Source organism: Brachyhypopomus gauderio, chromosome 3, assembly GCF_052324685.1.
Source record: "Brachyhypopomus gauderio isolate BG-103 chromosome 3, BGAUD_0.2, whole genome shotgun sequence".
Lineage (NCBI taxonomy): Eukaryota > Metazoa > Chordata > Actinopteri > Gymnotiformes > Hypopomidae > Brachyhypopomus > Brachyhypopomus gauderio.
In genome coordinates, this window is record NC_135213.1 from 19249306 (window position 1) to 19265840 (window position 16535).

The 16535-nt window shown below is 47.4% G+C and overlaps 1 protein-coding gene across 16 annotated transcripts; it reads left to right on the top strand.

Moving 5' to 3' along the window:
• On the top strand, window positions 1-16331 carry sun1a (Sad1 and UNC84 domain containing 1a). Of its 16 annotated transcripts, none has more exons than XM_077000033.1 (24): window positions 1028-1226; window positions 1822-1946; window positions 4176-4355; window positions 4537-4739; window positions 4859-4885; window positions 7175-7423; window positions 7726-7896; window positions 8438-8542; window positions 10437-10517; window positions 11071-11178; window positions 11403-11501; window positions 12208-12301; window positions 12401-12456; window positions 12569-12720; window positions 12824-13039; window positions 13134-13226; window positions 13342-13382; window positions 13454-13589; window positions 13778-14035; window positions 14126-14210; window positions 14560-14675; window positions 14786-14953; window positions 15259-15408; window positions 15622-16331. In XM_077000033.1, the coding sequence occupies exons 2-24, from the start codon at window positions 1870-1872 to the stop codon at window positions 15736-15738; spliced, it is 2982 nt and encodes a 993-aa protein (XP_076856148.1). In that variant the 5' UTR covers window positions 1028-1226; window positions 1822-1869; the 3' UTR covers window positions 15739-16331. The 16 variants fall into 16 exon arrangements, with proteins under 16 accessions (XP_076856155.1, XP_076856148.1, XP_076856147.1 ...); XM_077000032.1 differs by having other exon boundaries at window positions 1851-1946; XM_077000036.1 differs by having other exon boundaries at window positions 1851-1946; window positions 15259-15351.
• Window positions 16332-16535: the final 204 nt, after the last annotated feature.

Sequence of the window (16535 nt, forward strand, 5' to 3'; positions counted from 1 at the left end):
AATCAAAACACGTTGAACTCTCGCACTCAAACCGTCATCGGGCGGTACTGGTATAGCAGACCATAGCCTAACCTCGCATTTTTTTTAAATTGTCAAATCAATATCGCGTTAGTTTTTTGTAATATACAACGAAATATCTGCGTATAATAACTGGAACTGAAGGTAAGTTCGTGTTAGCGTTAGTTACGGTGACATTACTTCATCTGAGCTCATTAGCAAGCTTTGCTAAGCCAGGTTCGCTAGTTTACCGACGTGACCCAAGGTGGAAACGTCCAACCGAGTAAAAGTAACATCTCCCTGATGTCTGCTAACTTAAGTATTGCATTTGTACGATAGGAAAATGTGAGTTTAGAAGCAATAACGTGATCTAATTAACTAACAAACACTGATGTAATTAGCTCGGTAGCGACCTGCTATCGTAAGTGATCGTTCTGACCGGTTCACTAAACTCGTTTATTTTGGATTTACACTATACGTGAATTTACCTAGACAGATAGTGTAGCTAGATATCGGACTAGATACACAATATTGATTTATCGATAGTAACATTGATGGTGTTTACCATATTTTAATCACATGTACTTAGTAATTTGACATTAGCGGCGTCTTCAATGCCTTTAGTGGCTAACCAGCGACGTTTGGAAACACTCCGAAGATTATTAGTAACGAATAAAATAAATGTCACGCCGTACATTACATTAAGCCAAGTGTTTTTAATTTTTATTTTTTAGAGTAACTACATTGCCTCAAAATAAGGATTAAAAAAATATTGTTTTGGGTGATTAAAAAATACGGTCCGTGCTGATTAATATTATTTTCCGTCACGTTTTGCTTGGTGCTAGTGTGGCATGGTTTGATGGTGAAAACGATGCACTGTCTATTTAAGATACGGGAGGATCAGCTGCTGAAGTCTTAAGTTACTCCCTTTTTTTGAGAGGCCATTTTGGTAAGTGAAGTGAAGTGCGCGCCAATAGTTGGTGTCCCCTCCCCGAGGTGCGGGTTTGGGTTCACGCCTCCCTCCCCACTACTGAACGGCGTGTGTTTGGACAGATTGCGCTGCGGAGCACAGGCGTGAGGGTCTTATTCTCTTAAACGAACTGAAATCAGGGTGACACCACGGACTGTCATTAAAAAAAATGTAAAACAGTTGGTTATTTCTTCAGTGTGACACATTGACTGATGTAGCGATGTTGCGCAGACATACGAGCTGACTTGCTTTTAATAAGGTACGTTTCATCAGTTCTGTTCGGGCACATTCAGGGGATTGCTGTAGTCCACACAATTACAAAACGTTATTTCGATTGGCATTTCTGTTTATTATTACTATTTATAGCACTATATACAGGCAGGGTGTTGGTTGCAAGCAGATCAAATTGACCTAACAGGGAAGTATTGTACATTTTATTTAAACCATAGTATTGTTATTTAAATGGAACAGGATAATCACATTCAGTCCGAAATAATAATGTATCGACTTGACCTTTTATCTCTTTATTAAATTGTATCAACCATATTTATGTACTAGGGTCAGAATAAAACCACTAATAGTATGGTTGTAAAGCAGCTAGGAAAATAATTTATCAACGAAAAGTTTGAGATTCTAGTTTCATGTTTATTTAATAGAATTGTCCCTAATATTCACTTTCTACTATTTTCTAAAATCTTATGCGCCTTTGCACTTTTACATTATTTTTATATTATACAGGAAAAAACTGAATAGTATGAGACCAAGATCCATGTTGCCTAATCAGAAGCTAAATGGTTGAGTTGCCTCACCGGGTGTCCCTTTTTTTGCGAAAACGGCCTGCTTTTTGTACAAAGGTTAAAATCCCCTGCCTTGACTCTCACAGTCCGAACTGAAAGGAGACCATGGCCTATTCTGAGGTACGCACATGCTCTGCTCAACAGTGTGCTGCAAGGAATACAGGCTACACCTACTCTCTCAGGTGAGCTGCTTTGAGGTTGCTCATTTATCCCCAGCCTAAAGTACAGCGCAGGTGCGGTTCCGGCCACGCACATTTAGCCCACCTGGCTAACTTGGCCGTTTGTTTGGAGAGCGGCTTCTTCTCACTTTGGGTGCCGACAATATTTTCAAAAGTGCTGAAAAAAACCACACCTCTGCTTCAGGGCTTGGGTGTTGCATAACAGATTGACATCACACAGAGAGGATGGTTGCAAGGCGTACATTCTGATAATGCCTTGCGGCCATGCGCTAAATAACTTCACCTTAAAAAGCATGAACTGGGCATGGTTTGGAAATGGGGTGCGTTGATTGTTTTGAAGATGGTGTTTCTGCCAAATGTAACAACTACATACTCCTTCATGGCTCATGTACTTTGCAACAAGTTAGTAAAGCATAGAACGTTTATACAGGAAGTATTTTCTAAAATATATCTTCAATGGAAATGACTGCTCCGAACTTTATCGGTCATGATGCACAGGCGCTTTATTGTCGATTAATGCATGAATACACCAGAAGCTGATTGGATTACTGCCTCACTCCCTATCTGCGGTGTGGAGCTGCGCTTAGACTGCATGCAGCATGCACCGCACACGTGCCTGGGCTGTTTTGCTTTGTCATTAAGGGCCTGGCTGCCTTCCTCATCGAGCTCAGCCCCGTTTGACTGCTGGCGCGTGCTCAAAGATGCTGATCGGACCCTTCTGAGACTGGTACTGAGGTTGCTGGCGTCTCAGATGGGCATTGAGCCACCGCTGCTCAGCCGAGAGAGGGGAGGGACAAATGAGGTGGCTGAAGGGGATTGGGACGTGCCTTTTTAAAATCCCGCCCGTCTAATGGAAGTGTGAGAACAGGGAAGTGAGAGGGATGTGGGGATGCACAGCTGTAAAAGGAAGGAGAGCCTGCTGATTGGCTGAGAATACTTGGATTGGGATACACAAAGCTCTCTAAGATGAGGTGGTTAAGCGTTGCATGTTTGCATGTATAAATAACAGGTGTTATCTCATGTTTTGCGTCAGTTTCTCTCTCTTCCAGTATGTGCTCATGAGACTTTTATAGCCCATGGGATCCAAAGTGCAGTGTGTTGCATGTGTCCGTTTTTTTCCAGTTAGAAAGAAAAGCATAAGATCAAGGGGCACTTTATCCAGCCTGGAGTCCCACAGGTGGAACTCTTGAGAGAGGGACCTGGTCAGTTAACCAGCTCCTGTGCTTTCCTACAGGAAGTAGACGGTGTGAACGGACTAAGGTCTTCCTTCAACAGAGGCCAGATCGGCTGTTCGGCCGCAGTGCGAGGGGTGTCTTCTAAGCGCAACGTGTGTGCGTGTGTGCAAGAATGCGTGTCTATGACGACAGGTGTTGGCTGGAGAGCTGGGGCTGGACTGTGCTGTGCGTACCGTACCGGGCGCTTCTTTCTCCCCGAGTGTGGTGGGTGTCGGCTTAGCACTGAGACTTGCTACAGCAACGGAAGACCTCTCGGGCTTCAAGTCCAACAGTTGGTGCTGCCTCGTAATCTGAGGACGCGGTTTCTGTAGAGCTTGGCCAGCAGAGTGCGTTCAGCCGACCGAGCAGCGAAACCCTGTAGCAGTCGGATCGGCTCCAAAGTTCAGCCACATGAATTCTGGGATTGTTCCCAGAGAGATGGCAGTTGGTGGTTTATGGTGTTTGGTTTTTCTCTTTTTTTAACTCCTGTTGGAAACATACAGGCCTCTAAATAGTATGACTAAGCACAGCATGTGAAGAAAACCCCAGTCACTTCTGCTTTTCTGTTTTGTAACTTGGCTGCGAGGGATTTTGATTGGTTGTGTGTGCTTGTGTGTGCTTTGATTGGTTGAGTGAGTGGTGAGCTGGGTGCATTCACTTTCCCCTGTTTGGTCGTTTTGTGGTTTTCATTGTTGAATATCTACAGTCTTGTGCCAACCTGCTGTTCAACAGTATCTTTACTGATGCAGAAAACAGATCTGACGACTGTTAGAATAGTCGGGCACCTTAATTTGTTTATATTCTGTAATAGTCTGAAAAGCCAGATTGAGACCATGGTGTGAATAATCAATGCAAGTCCGTAGTTTGACATTGAGGCCCTTGCATCTGGAGACCTCATAATATTCAAGTTGTATTGGATACTCGCTCAGCCTGCGATCTGTGCGTCAGGGCAATGTTTCGCTCTCCGCGGGCCCGGCTGGTCCGGCTAACGGTCAACGTGTTCCCTCTGTTCCACCAGTTCCAGCTACTCCTCTGCTGCACTGGATTACGAGAGGGAGCACCGGCTCAATCCTGCCGTGGACTCGCCCAGGATGGCACGGCGCAGCCTTCGCCTGCACGCTGCCGGCCCCTACACGGAGGATGGACTGCTAGACTCCTCCTTCAACCGCAGCACCTCCTCCGCTCACTGGGACAGCATGTCAGCTGATTTTATTTGTACTTGTTTTAACCGTTCCTTGCAATGGATTCGTTTCTTTGTTCTCCCAAATTATGACTGTTGTTCTGACTCCCTCTCTCTTAAACACAGACACACACACTCGTTCTCGTACTTCTATTGTTGTAATTTTTGTCCTCCGCCCCTCCCTCTCTCCATCTCCCAGGATGTCTGTCAGGAGCCGGAGGTCTCACCGCTCGGCGTCTGGCTCGGGCTCGCTGCTCCAGACGCCGGTCAAGGGTCAGCAGACGTGCCCGGCCCTCGACGCCAGCGCCTGGCACAGCTGCACTGCTAGCGACGCCTCGCTCCTGTCCACCCTGCTGGACGAGTCGTGCATCCAGGAACGCACGCAGGTGGACAGCTTCTGGGGTCCGTGCACCAGACCACCCAGCTCCCCACACTCAGACACGCTCAGACACGGCACTGTTGGCAGCAGCGCTGCTAGTCACCAAGTGATTAAAATACTGTTTTCTTTCTATGTTCTTTAGGACTGGATGAGGATGGAGATCTCAAAGGTATGTTGTCATGTCCAGACTGTGGGATCTAGGTCTATTTTTTTTGTATTGTTTACTCGGTCAGCAGGTTAGATTATTCAAACAGATGATCTGTAACTGATGAGGTCAGAGATCTGCCTTACACAATATGGCATCCTAGAGACTGTACATACCGCGAACACCCACCAAAGAGCTTGGGGTGGAACAGCTACAGCCCTTGTACAGGTCAGAAGGGCTCATGACCGTGTAAGGGTAGAGGGAGCTGCAGAAGGACACTTGGGATAAAAAGAGAACAGGACATTAAAGTATACTTACTAGAGGTGGGAATCGTCTGCTTTGCAAGACAGAACGACAAATACAGAAAATTAAGTGTCTTTCACATTTAATTAACAAAAATTAAGTGCTTTGGTAAAATAAAATGGTTATGATAAAAAGCTTCATTTTGCGAGCTGTCAGGGCTGGCTCGGATGCAGTTCCCCCAGCCGTCGCTAGGGGCACCAGAGTCAGTCCCAGACTAAACCGACGTAACCGTACGCTCCCCGCCAGTCTGCTTTCTCTGTGATTGCTTATCGTTTAATGGTGTCTCGCCACCTCTCTCTGTTATGCTTTCTCTTTACTTATTCGAGTATCTCATGCGTCGCTTCCTGACTCATCTCAAGTTTTCCCAATCCTGTATTTCTTCCTATCCGTTTTGCCTTTATTTTTGGGAAGGTTTTTATTTTGCTGCAGCGTTTTTTGCCAGTTACTTCTGCTGGTGTCCTTGGTTTCGTTTTCGCGTTGCATTTATCCGCGCTGTTTTTTAGTTACTGTTATTTTGTTTCTTCCTTCCGTCTCACTACGGTTGAGTGTTATTTTTCACGCGTTGTATTTTCCGCATTGGTTTTTTGTTTCTATTTACTCCGTGCCCTCACGGTTTTGGTTTCTATTCTCTTGCGCATCGAGTCTTCCGTGTTGTTTTCTTTGTTCGTTCTGCGTCGCTGTGCACGTTTCCCTCTCGCTAATACGTTTGACGTGTGTCAAACGTCTTGATCTTGCGAGCCGGCACTTGGGTCCATCCTTCTCTATATTATTTCTCACCCTTCTCTATATTAACGCTCCCGTCCTCACCGCATTCCCTGGCATTCGGTAAAAACCAAAATGAACCCATATTTTTGCCTTAAATGAAGACCGGACAAGTTGAATATCTCTTTCCTCCATGTGTTTTGAACCTTTTCCGCGCATGAGTGTGTCCCAGAACATGCTGCGTAAAGTCTCGCGTAATTTTGTAATTACGTAACGCGAGACTTCACCACGACTTAGAATCGATTTTGGGACATTTAAAATCGATTCTGAATCGTAGTAAATGAGAATCGATTTTTGATATATGAATCGATTTTTTGGCACACCTCTAATACTTACCAGTAAATAGATGATAACAATGGCCATTGGAATAAGCTACTTTTAAGGCTAAAACACTGCAGTGTTTGATGTACAATAATTAATTTTACTACCCCTCTGCGAGATACGCCTACCCAATGTCTGTTTAGCCCAGGGCGGGGCTCAGGGTATTTAAGGGTGGAGTAGGCCAGACGGAGGGAAGACTGTGTAAGTAAATGTAATAGTGACCTGCTGACTGAAGTTTAGTCCAGTGTGGTTATGAGCTAAAAGACTGCTGATATGTGTCTAGTAGACATTAGAGTTTTGCCCAATTGTTTTATGTCTGGACTTTTCTTTTTACTTTGTTAATTAATAAATTGAACACTAATTAAATTTCAAGGAGGTATTCTGTACTCTTGGTCTGGTGAACCCCGTACTCTGTGCCTGACACTCAATACGCATAAATCCTGGAATTCCTGTGAAGTATATTGTCCTTCGATGGGGATTGCTACAGTAACATTTACACTAATCTGGTGTAATATTTGTTCGGCAACACACACCAACTTCAGTCTGTGCTGTGGTACTTCAATCATCTGTGGCACATCAGTGTGTGTGTGGAAGATTATCATTTTCTTAGTGAGCAGGTACTTGCACACAATGTTGCTTTATTCTTTTTTTTTATTTTAAGAAAAATATTATTCATTTTAATGCAGTTATTATCTGCAATTATTTTAAATGCCCATGTGCGTGATGATTGATGTAGTGGCAACAGGTACCTGTGAGTTTATTTAAGTGGATTTGAGAAAATTAAGATACAACTTCTTTGTATTATTTGCACATTGCGTTTATAATTGTCTAGTTTACCATGCTGCTTTATACACTGGGATAAAAAAAAAGTTCCTCTTCAGGAATTCTATATCCCTGCCATTGTAACGAGTATTTCTTGTCCCTCAGACCAAACCGTGCAAGCGGACCATAGCCTGATCTCCAGTGACATGCATGCTGCCCAGACCCAGACCTCCACCATGCACACCAGCTACACCTGCAGCGACTGCACGGGTGCCCACGCAGAGCAGAGAGACACCCCGCTGGCCTCCCACTCCTCCTCCTCCAAGCCCTGCTTCTCCACCGTCTGCTCATACTCCGCCTCCGCTCCCCACACAACCGTCTACAGCCGAGAGAAGAGCCGTCGGCACAGACCCGGTGAGGATCTCCGCCTCCAGGGCACCTCGCTGACCTGGGGCTCTCGCCAAGAAGCAGGGCTGTGTGTTGGGTGCCCCCCCCCCTTGCCCCATCTCTTGGGTCACTGTTTCATGGTGTGAGCTGCTCTTGCAGTAACACTCTGTGGTCATGTTCCTTGTGTGGTGTAAGGACACGGTGGCGGATAATTTCTGGATCTGGATCACTTCAGTGCAGCTCGTCCTTTAATCATGTGTCTGGAGTCTTTATGATTTCACAACATCTGCTGTTTGACTGACAGTCACATTTTCTGTCATCTTTTAAAGTCTTCCGTAGGACGCACCTGTCCACCATAGTCATGTGTGTGTGTGTAGGTGTGCTGCAGGCGATGTCTGGAGCTTTCCTGTATAATGGGAGGCGGGTCTTCGCTGCTGTGACACATGGGGTCACACTGCTTATACAAAGCACTGTGCTGCAAACCCAGCGACAGGGCAAAGGTACCGATGCCAACCTGCTGCCACGACAACCAGTTTATTTTATTTTACACTTTTTTAAGCCATGCTCTCTTCTTCTCACACATTTTGCTGGGCATCTACTCCTAACTGGAATTTTCTGCTTGAGACTTGATGTTTCTGATCTTTCTGAATTCTCACTCGGAAAGCGGGATAACATCACAGGTTTTTGCTTCATGTAGATGATCTAAAATGACCAGGTCTGCCATGTTGCTGTCGTTTTACTTAAGAGTGACCTTGGTGAATTTGACATCAGGTGACATGCCTGTAATTTGAACTTGGCACTTGGAGCTGAGATTCACTTCTTATTCACACTTGGCTGTCAGACTGATGCACAGTGCCTCCTTTCACACTCATGCACTGAGACTCTTTGCCTCCTTTCACTCTTTACTCTTGATGTCAGTGCATTTCTCCTAAAGAATTTCTTGACTTTTTCTCCAGTAGAATTTGTGTTGAAACCAGTGTGTGCGTGTGCGTGCGTGCTCGTGTGCGTGCATGTGTGTGTGTCGCGGCTGGCCCTCCCCAGCCCTGTTGTGGTCTCTCAGGGACGGGGGGTTGTGGCTGTGCAGGAGGGCCTATGATCTGCTGACTCGCTCCACTGGCCTGAAGGGCGGCGACGTTGCATGCGGAGGTAAATCCTGGAGCACGGGGAGCACTCTTGGCTCCCTCCACCTTATTCTCCATTTTTGAAACACCAGAGCTTCAAGCACACAAGCTTTCTTATAGGGCCACAGAATCGGCACAACATCCTGCTATTATATCTTAACATCTGGGCCACCCCTTCACCCGTTCTTTTATATCTTAACATCTGGACCACCCCTCCACCCGTTCTTTTATATCTAAGCATCTGGGCCACCCCTCCACCCGTTCTTTTATATCTTAACATCTGGACCACCCCTCCACCCGTTCTTTTATCTCTAAGCATCTGGGCCACCCCTCCGCCCGTTCTTTTATATCTTAACATTAGGGATGCACCGAAATGAAAATTCCTAGCCAAAACCGAAAATGAGGAAACCAAAGCCGAAAACCGAAACACCGAAATACATTATGCCAATTATTAGTAACATTGGATTTATGGCTAACCTCACTAAAATCAAGGCATTGCTATTCAAAGAATAAATCAACTACAAAATTTGATTTGAAAATATTTATTTAGCACTGACATTACAGTAATGCATATTATAAAATAAAATTAGTGGTGGGCCGTTAACGGCGATACCGCTGACAACGGCCGACCACTAATTAAATTAAACTCGCTTGCAGACCGTTTTTATCTGAGAGGATAAATATATGTATTTTATACGAGTTAAATTTAATTATAACTGACTGACCTGAAAGATAAATATAAATTCTCTCATAAAAACGTGACGTGAGTTGCAACAACATTAAACAGCTCAGGTAAACACACTTCTGAGAAATGTCGTCTGCTCGGCAAAACATAACGGGGCTCAATGTGCTCTATTAGCCTACGAAATCCCTACGACAGAGAACGGCTGATCGTCTAAGGCAACGAGTTCCATAATTTTTGGTGTAATGTCCTTTGCCTCGGCGCCATCACTGGAAAACTTTTTTGCTAGCTTTATCCAAATAAGCGCGTGCAGGTGGCGATTTTTGCTTGCGTCATCACAGCACATTGTTTCGGCCGTGTTGTTTCGGTGATGAAAGTATTTCGGCCGAAAACCGAAAATGCAAATTTAAGCCATTTCGGCCGAAAATTTTCGGTGGCCGAATTTTCGGTGCATCCCTACTTAACATCTGGGCCACCCCTCCGCCCGTTCTTTTGTATCTTAACATCTGGGCCACCCCTCCGCCCGTTCTTTTGTATCTTAACATCTGGGCCACCCCTCCGCCCGTTCTTTTATATCTTAACATCTGGGCCACCCCTCCGCCCGTTCTTTTATCTCTAAGCATCTGGGCCACCCCTCCGCCCGTTCTTTTAACTCTAAGCATCTGGGCCACCCCTCCACCCGTTCTTTTATCTCTAAGCATCTGGGCCACCCCTCCACCCGTTCTTTTATCTCTAAGCATCTGGGCCACCCCTCCACCCGTTCTTTTATATCTTAACATCTGGGCCACCCCTCCACCCGTTCTTGCTCAACGCGAGCGTTTCCCAACACACTCGCTCTCTGTAATGTGGCCGTGTTCACATTTGGGGCTGAGGTTTGTGGTTTTGGAGGGTTACGCCAACAGCAGCCGCGGGGCCTCCTAGACGACCTCTCACCTCCCCTCCTGCTCTCACCTGCTCTGCTGTTGCACATCCAACATCTCCGCCGCTCCAGTCGTCCGGGCGGCGCTGTCCTCTCCTACCCTGGTCTAACTCTTTCTACCTCAGCTGTCCGTGCTGCTCCCACCATCGCTTATAGCCAAATGGGTGCTCTCTCCTGTGGGTGTTGCCTTGGTTACATGCAAATCCCCCCCCACCCCCTTGGCTCTTTTCGGAGGGACATGGGGAACACTCCAGGCGGAACAGGACCATTTGACATTATTTCTTTGTTTGTCTGTTTTCGTGTTCTTGTTTTCTGTAGGTCACGGTAGTTGCTGTGGGACCATGAATGTAAATAAAGGCATCATTCAGAGGAGCGTGCGCAATCTCAGTGGCCCTCTGTGTAAGTACTTCTACATCACACAATCACACCCACACCTTGTGCACAGGTAGCCTCCGAGTCTTCATCGGCTAGTTTTTTACACAGCAATTCACATTCCCCTGAAAAGCATCATGGGAACTGCTGGAGGACTTTAAGTGGCCTGTCACCACAATCGCACTTCTCTAGCTAATCTGAATACATCCACAAAACTGTGGCAGGTAGTTCAGCAGGTGTTGATGGGTGACTGCTTGATGGGTGTAGCTCTCGGAAGCAGATTATTAATGACCCTCCCACACAACTAACAAACCGAAGATGATTCACCACTAATGTAAACAGATTATCTGTAACATTCCGCCGATCCGGTTTGGCATTTGACGAGCAACACGCCTGCTTCGACCATCTGTGGCACATCAGATTGTGTTTTTGTTAGTTGGTGGTTTCTTGCAGTAAACAGGACATCCTGGTCCATGTTTGATTTTCCTGTTCATAATGATTTGCTCTGTTTTATTTAGCCAACTCTGCTGGTGTGATGTAGCCATGTTCTCTCCTTGCCACATCTTTTCAATCCGAACAGGCGATGACTGCAAAGGGAAACAAAATGTGAAGACGTGCACAGTCCCCACCTGGTCGTCCTTGGCCCAGCTGTTAGTGGGGACTCTGTGCTTCCTTATTGCGTGCACAGGTTATTGTTATTGTTACTAACCTACTTTCTTTTTCATGTTACTCTGTGTACTTCACGCTCAAAGAATTCTTATTGATATGTGCTTCTTTGAATTAAGACTCCACACAGAGGACACAGATCCATATATTAATGCACACAGATACTCCGAAGATGATCCCAGGTCCTGTCTGTTACTGGCGAAGGAGAGTTTAAGTAACTGTGCTTTCCTCATTGGTGGTGTCTAGGTGGCAGTCTGCTGAGGGCGGGGCAAAGGCTTCTTTCAGATGGCCGGTTCGTCGCACAGAAGATCCCGTCTCTTGTCTTTTGGTCTGCAGTGTCTCCAGGTTATTCCAATGGCATTTTAGGCTTCTTGAAAAGTCCCTGCATGAGCCGTCCTGTCCGCTGTCCTGTCTGCAGGTCCCTGTGCCAGCCACACCGCTCTGTCTCTCAACATGACTGCTCCTGTGTGAAACCTAATCCCTTTATCCTCTTTGTGGTGGGGATGCCAAACACTCCAGACTTGAGCTGCATTGTTCCTGACTGAACTTCGTATGCTGGGGTTGCCGTTACCTTGGCTGAAAGCCCCTATCCAGCTAATGACTTTTACCCTGTCTGAGTCGGGCTTTTAGTAACAGAGATGCTGCTTCGCTCAGTTGAAGCCACAACCGGGGGATTCAGAACAGCAGTAGTAGCCCTGCCGGCTATTTTTTTTCCCCAAACATTGATGGTGTAAATTGCTGAAAATTTGTAGTCGGAACACTAAAATGAAGTACATGACTTGAAACATACTTAAGTTGTAAATAATTGACAAATATGTTTATGAATCACTAGATGTGGCTGTAACTGTGAAGTCATGAATATGATATAAACAGTACTTTATAAACTGTATACTTTATATACATTTTGAGGCACCATATTCATTCTTCTCACAAGTGTACGGAGAATGCATTAGGAAGTCTTTTGTGTGTGTGTGTGTGTGTGTGTGTGTGTGTGTGTGTGTGTGTGTGTGTGTGTGTGTGTGTGTGTGTGCGCGTGTGTGCGTGCGTGCAGGCAGGGCAGCTTCAGGGGTGTTCTGGTGGCTGAGTACAGCTTGGTACCAGTTTGTCCTGCTCATTTCCTTGTTGAACACCTTTCTCCTGACAAGGTGAGTTCCTGCGTGGTCACGGGCAGGATTATTTTAAGTGCGAGCATGTTTTGTGTAGAGGACAGAAGGCCTCCGAGTGACCTGCACCTCCCTCTCCAGGGGCGTGTCCATACTACGGCTGCTCCTCCTCCTCCTTCCCCTTCTGCTGCTCCTCGGTGAGTTCATCCACACGCGTGCGACAGCTCCCCCTTTGACATTAGTGTGTCACAACACACCGGCCACCTGCTCGTCGTCACCTGTCTCTGTCCTTGTCCCTCTGTCGTCCAGCCATCTGCTGGGGTCCCTCTAGCCTGTGGGCCTTTCTGCCTGGTGCAGACGTGTCTGGCTGGACGATGGGTCCTCACCTCGTCTCCCACTCAGGTCCAGCGTCCGTGAGTGAGGAACAACCCAGCGTCAGTCCTACGCGTGAATACACTCCGGTACGTGAACTCCTACCTGAAGTCTGTCCTCCCCTGTCCTGTCCCTTTTTTCAAGGGAAGAAAGAAAAAAAAAAAAAAAACCCAACCTCCACCTCTTTGGCAGGACTCTGAGAGGCTGGAGCGGGTGGAGCAGAGCCTGGCCCAGCTATGGGAGCGCATGAGGGCGGCGGACAGCGTGCAGGAGTACCGGCACGCCCAGGCCCTGGACCTCTGCCGCGCGCTGCAGGATCAGCTGCGTGAGCGCACGGACAGGGAGAGTCTGGGGCGGTTGGTGAGCGGCCTGCTGGAGCAGAGGGCCCGTCTGGCTGGGTCTTCGCAGGTGAGCCACCCACGCAGAGTTAGCCGTCTCGCCGGCGCGTGGCGCTCCACGGCTGACATGGAGCACGTGTTATCTCCCGCCTGTGTTCCTCCAGCACGGGGAGGAGTCTGAAGTACGAGAGCAGACCCAGGAGTCTCGGCTGGCCACGGTGGAAGCGCTTCTTCGGAAGCTGGAGCTCAGAACGGAGGTACCGCATCTAGCCTGCGCCTTGCCCTTTTTACACACACCATACCTGACCCTAATCATGCATTTCTGAATGCTGCCCTCACTTTTTTATTTATTTTTTTTTTCATGTTTTGAAGGAGTTGCAGAGGAGAGAAGAGGCGGAGACGTCTACCATGAGGTTGGTCCTCTGATTTGCCGTCTGCTATGCGCACGTGTTGAAGCGTGCAGCCTCACCACGTTTGCGTTCAGCAGGGAATCGGACGGCGCCGCTCTGCAGGCAGAGGTGCTCAGGCTGGAGGAGGCTCTGGGTGCCGTCAGGGACGACCTGCAGGGCGTGACTGCCTGCCGGGGGAGGTGTCAACAACTGGACTCCTTCCATGGCGCAGTGAGTGACTGGGTAATGGTTTTGGGGGGCCACAGGCCAAAAAAGACCCCAAAACAAAGGTGCACAAATCAGTTTGGAGTGGCAAACACACAGGCCCATTTAATTTGGGCACATGAGGAATGTCACTACAGCTGCTGTTTTGTTGACTGAGCCCAGCCAGCCTTCGTTCCCCTTCCTTTGCTCTGCAGGTGTCTGAGCAGGTGAGGCAGGAGGTCCGTGCCCTGCTGTACGGCCCCCAGGGTCCAGACCCGCCCGCTCCCCTGCTGCACTGGCTCTCCACTCGCTTTGTCCGCAGCTCCGACCTGCCGGCCTCGCTCGCCGCTCTCCAGAAGAGCATTCTGGGTAACCTGTCCCTCCAGCTGGAGCAAACGCAGCAAAAGGTCAGCACGGAGACCGTCACCCGGGCCGTCCTGCAGTCTGCGGGTGAAGCCGGCTTATCAGAGGAGGTAAGGAGGTGGAGGTGGAGGTGCTGACGCGTGGTTTCTTTTTGCTTGCTGCTCGACACTTGCGCCCACTCGCTCTCGCTGTCTCTCCAGCATGTGCAGCTGATGGTGCAGAACGCACTGAAGCTGTATTCCCAGGACCGCACTGGCCTTGCAGATTATGCTCTAGAGTCTGCAGGTGCGATACTGAAGACATGCTTGCAGTCACGTTTGGAAAACAGACATCTAAAGCATTTGCACGTACACACACACACACACATCCCACTTTATTGAAAATATTAGCATCTTCTCAGCATATTGCTGATCCTGTAGCAGCATGGTGGGAGTTGGGCTTGTGTGGGCCGGTCATGCACAGCTGTGTTGCTGGAGTGTGTTGTGTTTACACTGGCTGGGTTGACCGTAGTCTGCCAGTCCAAGATTTTCAACCATGAGCAGTGTTGTGGTCATGGGTGGGTAACAGACACCATGATCCATAATGATCCTTCAGTCTGTAGGACCGTGCCAACATTTCCCACGACTGTCTCTAGGTGGCAGCGTCTTAAGCACGCGCTGCTCAGAAACGTACAAGACCAAGACTGCCCTGATGAGTCTGTTCGGCCTGCCTCTGTGGTATTTCTCTCAGTCTCCCCGTGCTGTCATCCAGGTGAGCGCTTCATCAAGAACACTTGTTAGGGCTTTCAAAAAAATTTGCTTAAAATGTTCTCATCGCATTGCTCCTCCCCTTTACCACTCTTTCACGATCCCTCCTATCAGCCGGACGTCCATCCTGGAAACTGCTGGGCGTTCCAAGGTTCGCAAGGATATCTGGTGATCCGTCTGTCCATGAAGATCGTGCCCACCGCCTTCTCCATGGAGCACGTCCCCAAAGCCCTCTCACCTACTGGCAACATCAGCAGTGCTCCGCGCAACTTCACAGTCTACGTACGTGCCCAGTCCTCAGCCTCCACTCAGCTGCTAGCTTCAAATCTTGGGTCGTCTCATTGGTGTTATGAATGCATTTGTGGTTCTGATTAGAGAGCAGTCATTTAAAACTGACCTTTTAAAGCATTGCAGTTTTGCCCCTGCTCTTGGTTATATTATTATTAATCTCTCTTTCTCTGTCTCTCTCTCTCTCTCTCTGTCTCTCTCTCTCTCTCTCTCTCTCTCTCTCTCTCTCTCTCTCTCTCTGTGTCTGTCTGTCTGTCTCTGTCTGTCTGTCTGTCTCTGTCTGCGCTGATGCTTTAAAGGGCCTGGGAGATGAAGACCAGGCACAGGGGCAGGTCCTCGGTCACTACGTCTACCAGGAGGATGGCGACGCGCTACAGACTTACCCTGTCAAGGTGAGAGCACGCCATCGAGCTGGGGCGGCAGACTCACACTCCTGTCGTGTTAATCAGGTGATGTAGACGCCATAACACAGTTGTGTCTCTGTAATGTGTTTTGCTGGCCTGGTACCTCAGACCCTGTGATGCTGGGTGCCCTGTTCTTTCTCATTAGTGTAGTCATGCGCTTTTATGTATGGAGCATGAGCCTTTTATCTTGTTAATAGCTACTGTGCTTTGCACACCCGTATTCTACATGCTTTATATTTATTGGTTTTTGTTTTGCAGGAGAATAACACAGACGCCTTTCAGATCATCGAGCTCAGGGTGCTGAGTAACTGGGGTCACCCAGAATATACGTGTCTGTACCGGTTCCGTGTGCATGGGGAGCCAGTGGCGCAGTGATCACGCACCACCAAGCTATGGGTCACACCAACACTGTACTTACCGTACAGGATGCAGGGCCATCGTCTCTGGTCTGGGCAGTTAACCACTACTTTTTGCCAGACCCTCAGATTTTACCTCTACACTTTGTACCCTCATACCCTTCACATGAAGCAGACCTCAGCCTTTGCTGTACAGATGTGTTTCTCCAAGTGTTTTCCGTTCAGCTTGAACATGGCCATCTGGCAACAGCTCTGAATTGCACTGGAAAACACTCAGTATGATGCACCCAAATGAAACCTGCTACAGTGTGTTTTAAACCGCATACTGTAAATGTTGTTAATGATTTGCCTGATATGAGCACAAATAATAATTTTCCTTTTGCAACATTCATGTGTATAGTGTAATAAATTTTAGGTGACCAGATGCAAAAGGCTATTGATCACTATTTATTTTATGTTTGTGTTGATCTTAGTAAGACTTTGTATTGTGTGTTTTTGTAAATGCTTTTCAGATTATTTTATCTATGGACCAGAAGTTGGTTTTTGCAATTAAATTATATTTTGTCTGTGTGGAATGTTCAAATAAAGAACTTTTTTTAGAAAGACTTTTTAGATGATTTGTCCTGTAGATTTACTTGGGGGGGGGGGGGGGGGGGGGGGACAAATAGTTAAACCTAATGAAGATCTGAAACCTTCAACAGTAACAAATTTGAGAAGGTCAAAAGGAAAATTACTTTTCTGGGTTGTAGTGAAACTGTTTCTATTATTAACTGTTGTACTGCTGCCTATGCTTTTGTCAAAGAATGTTTTCATTTT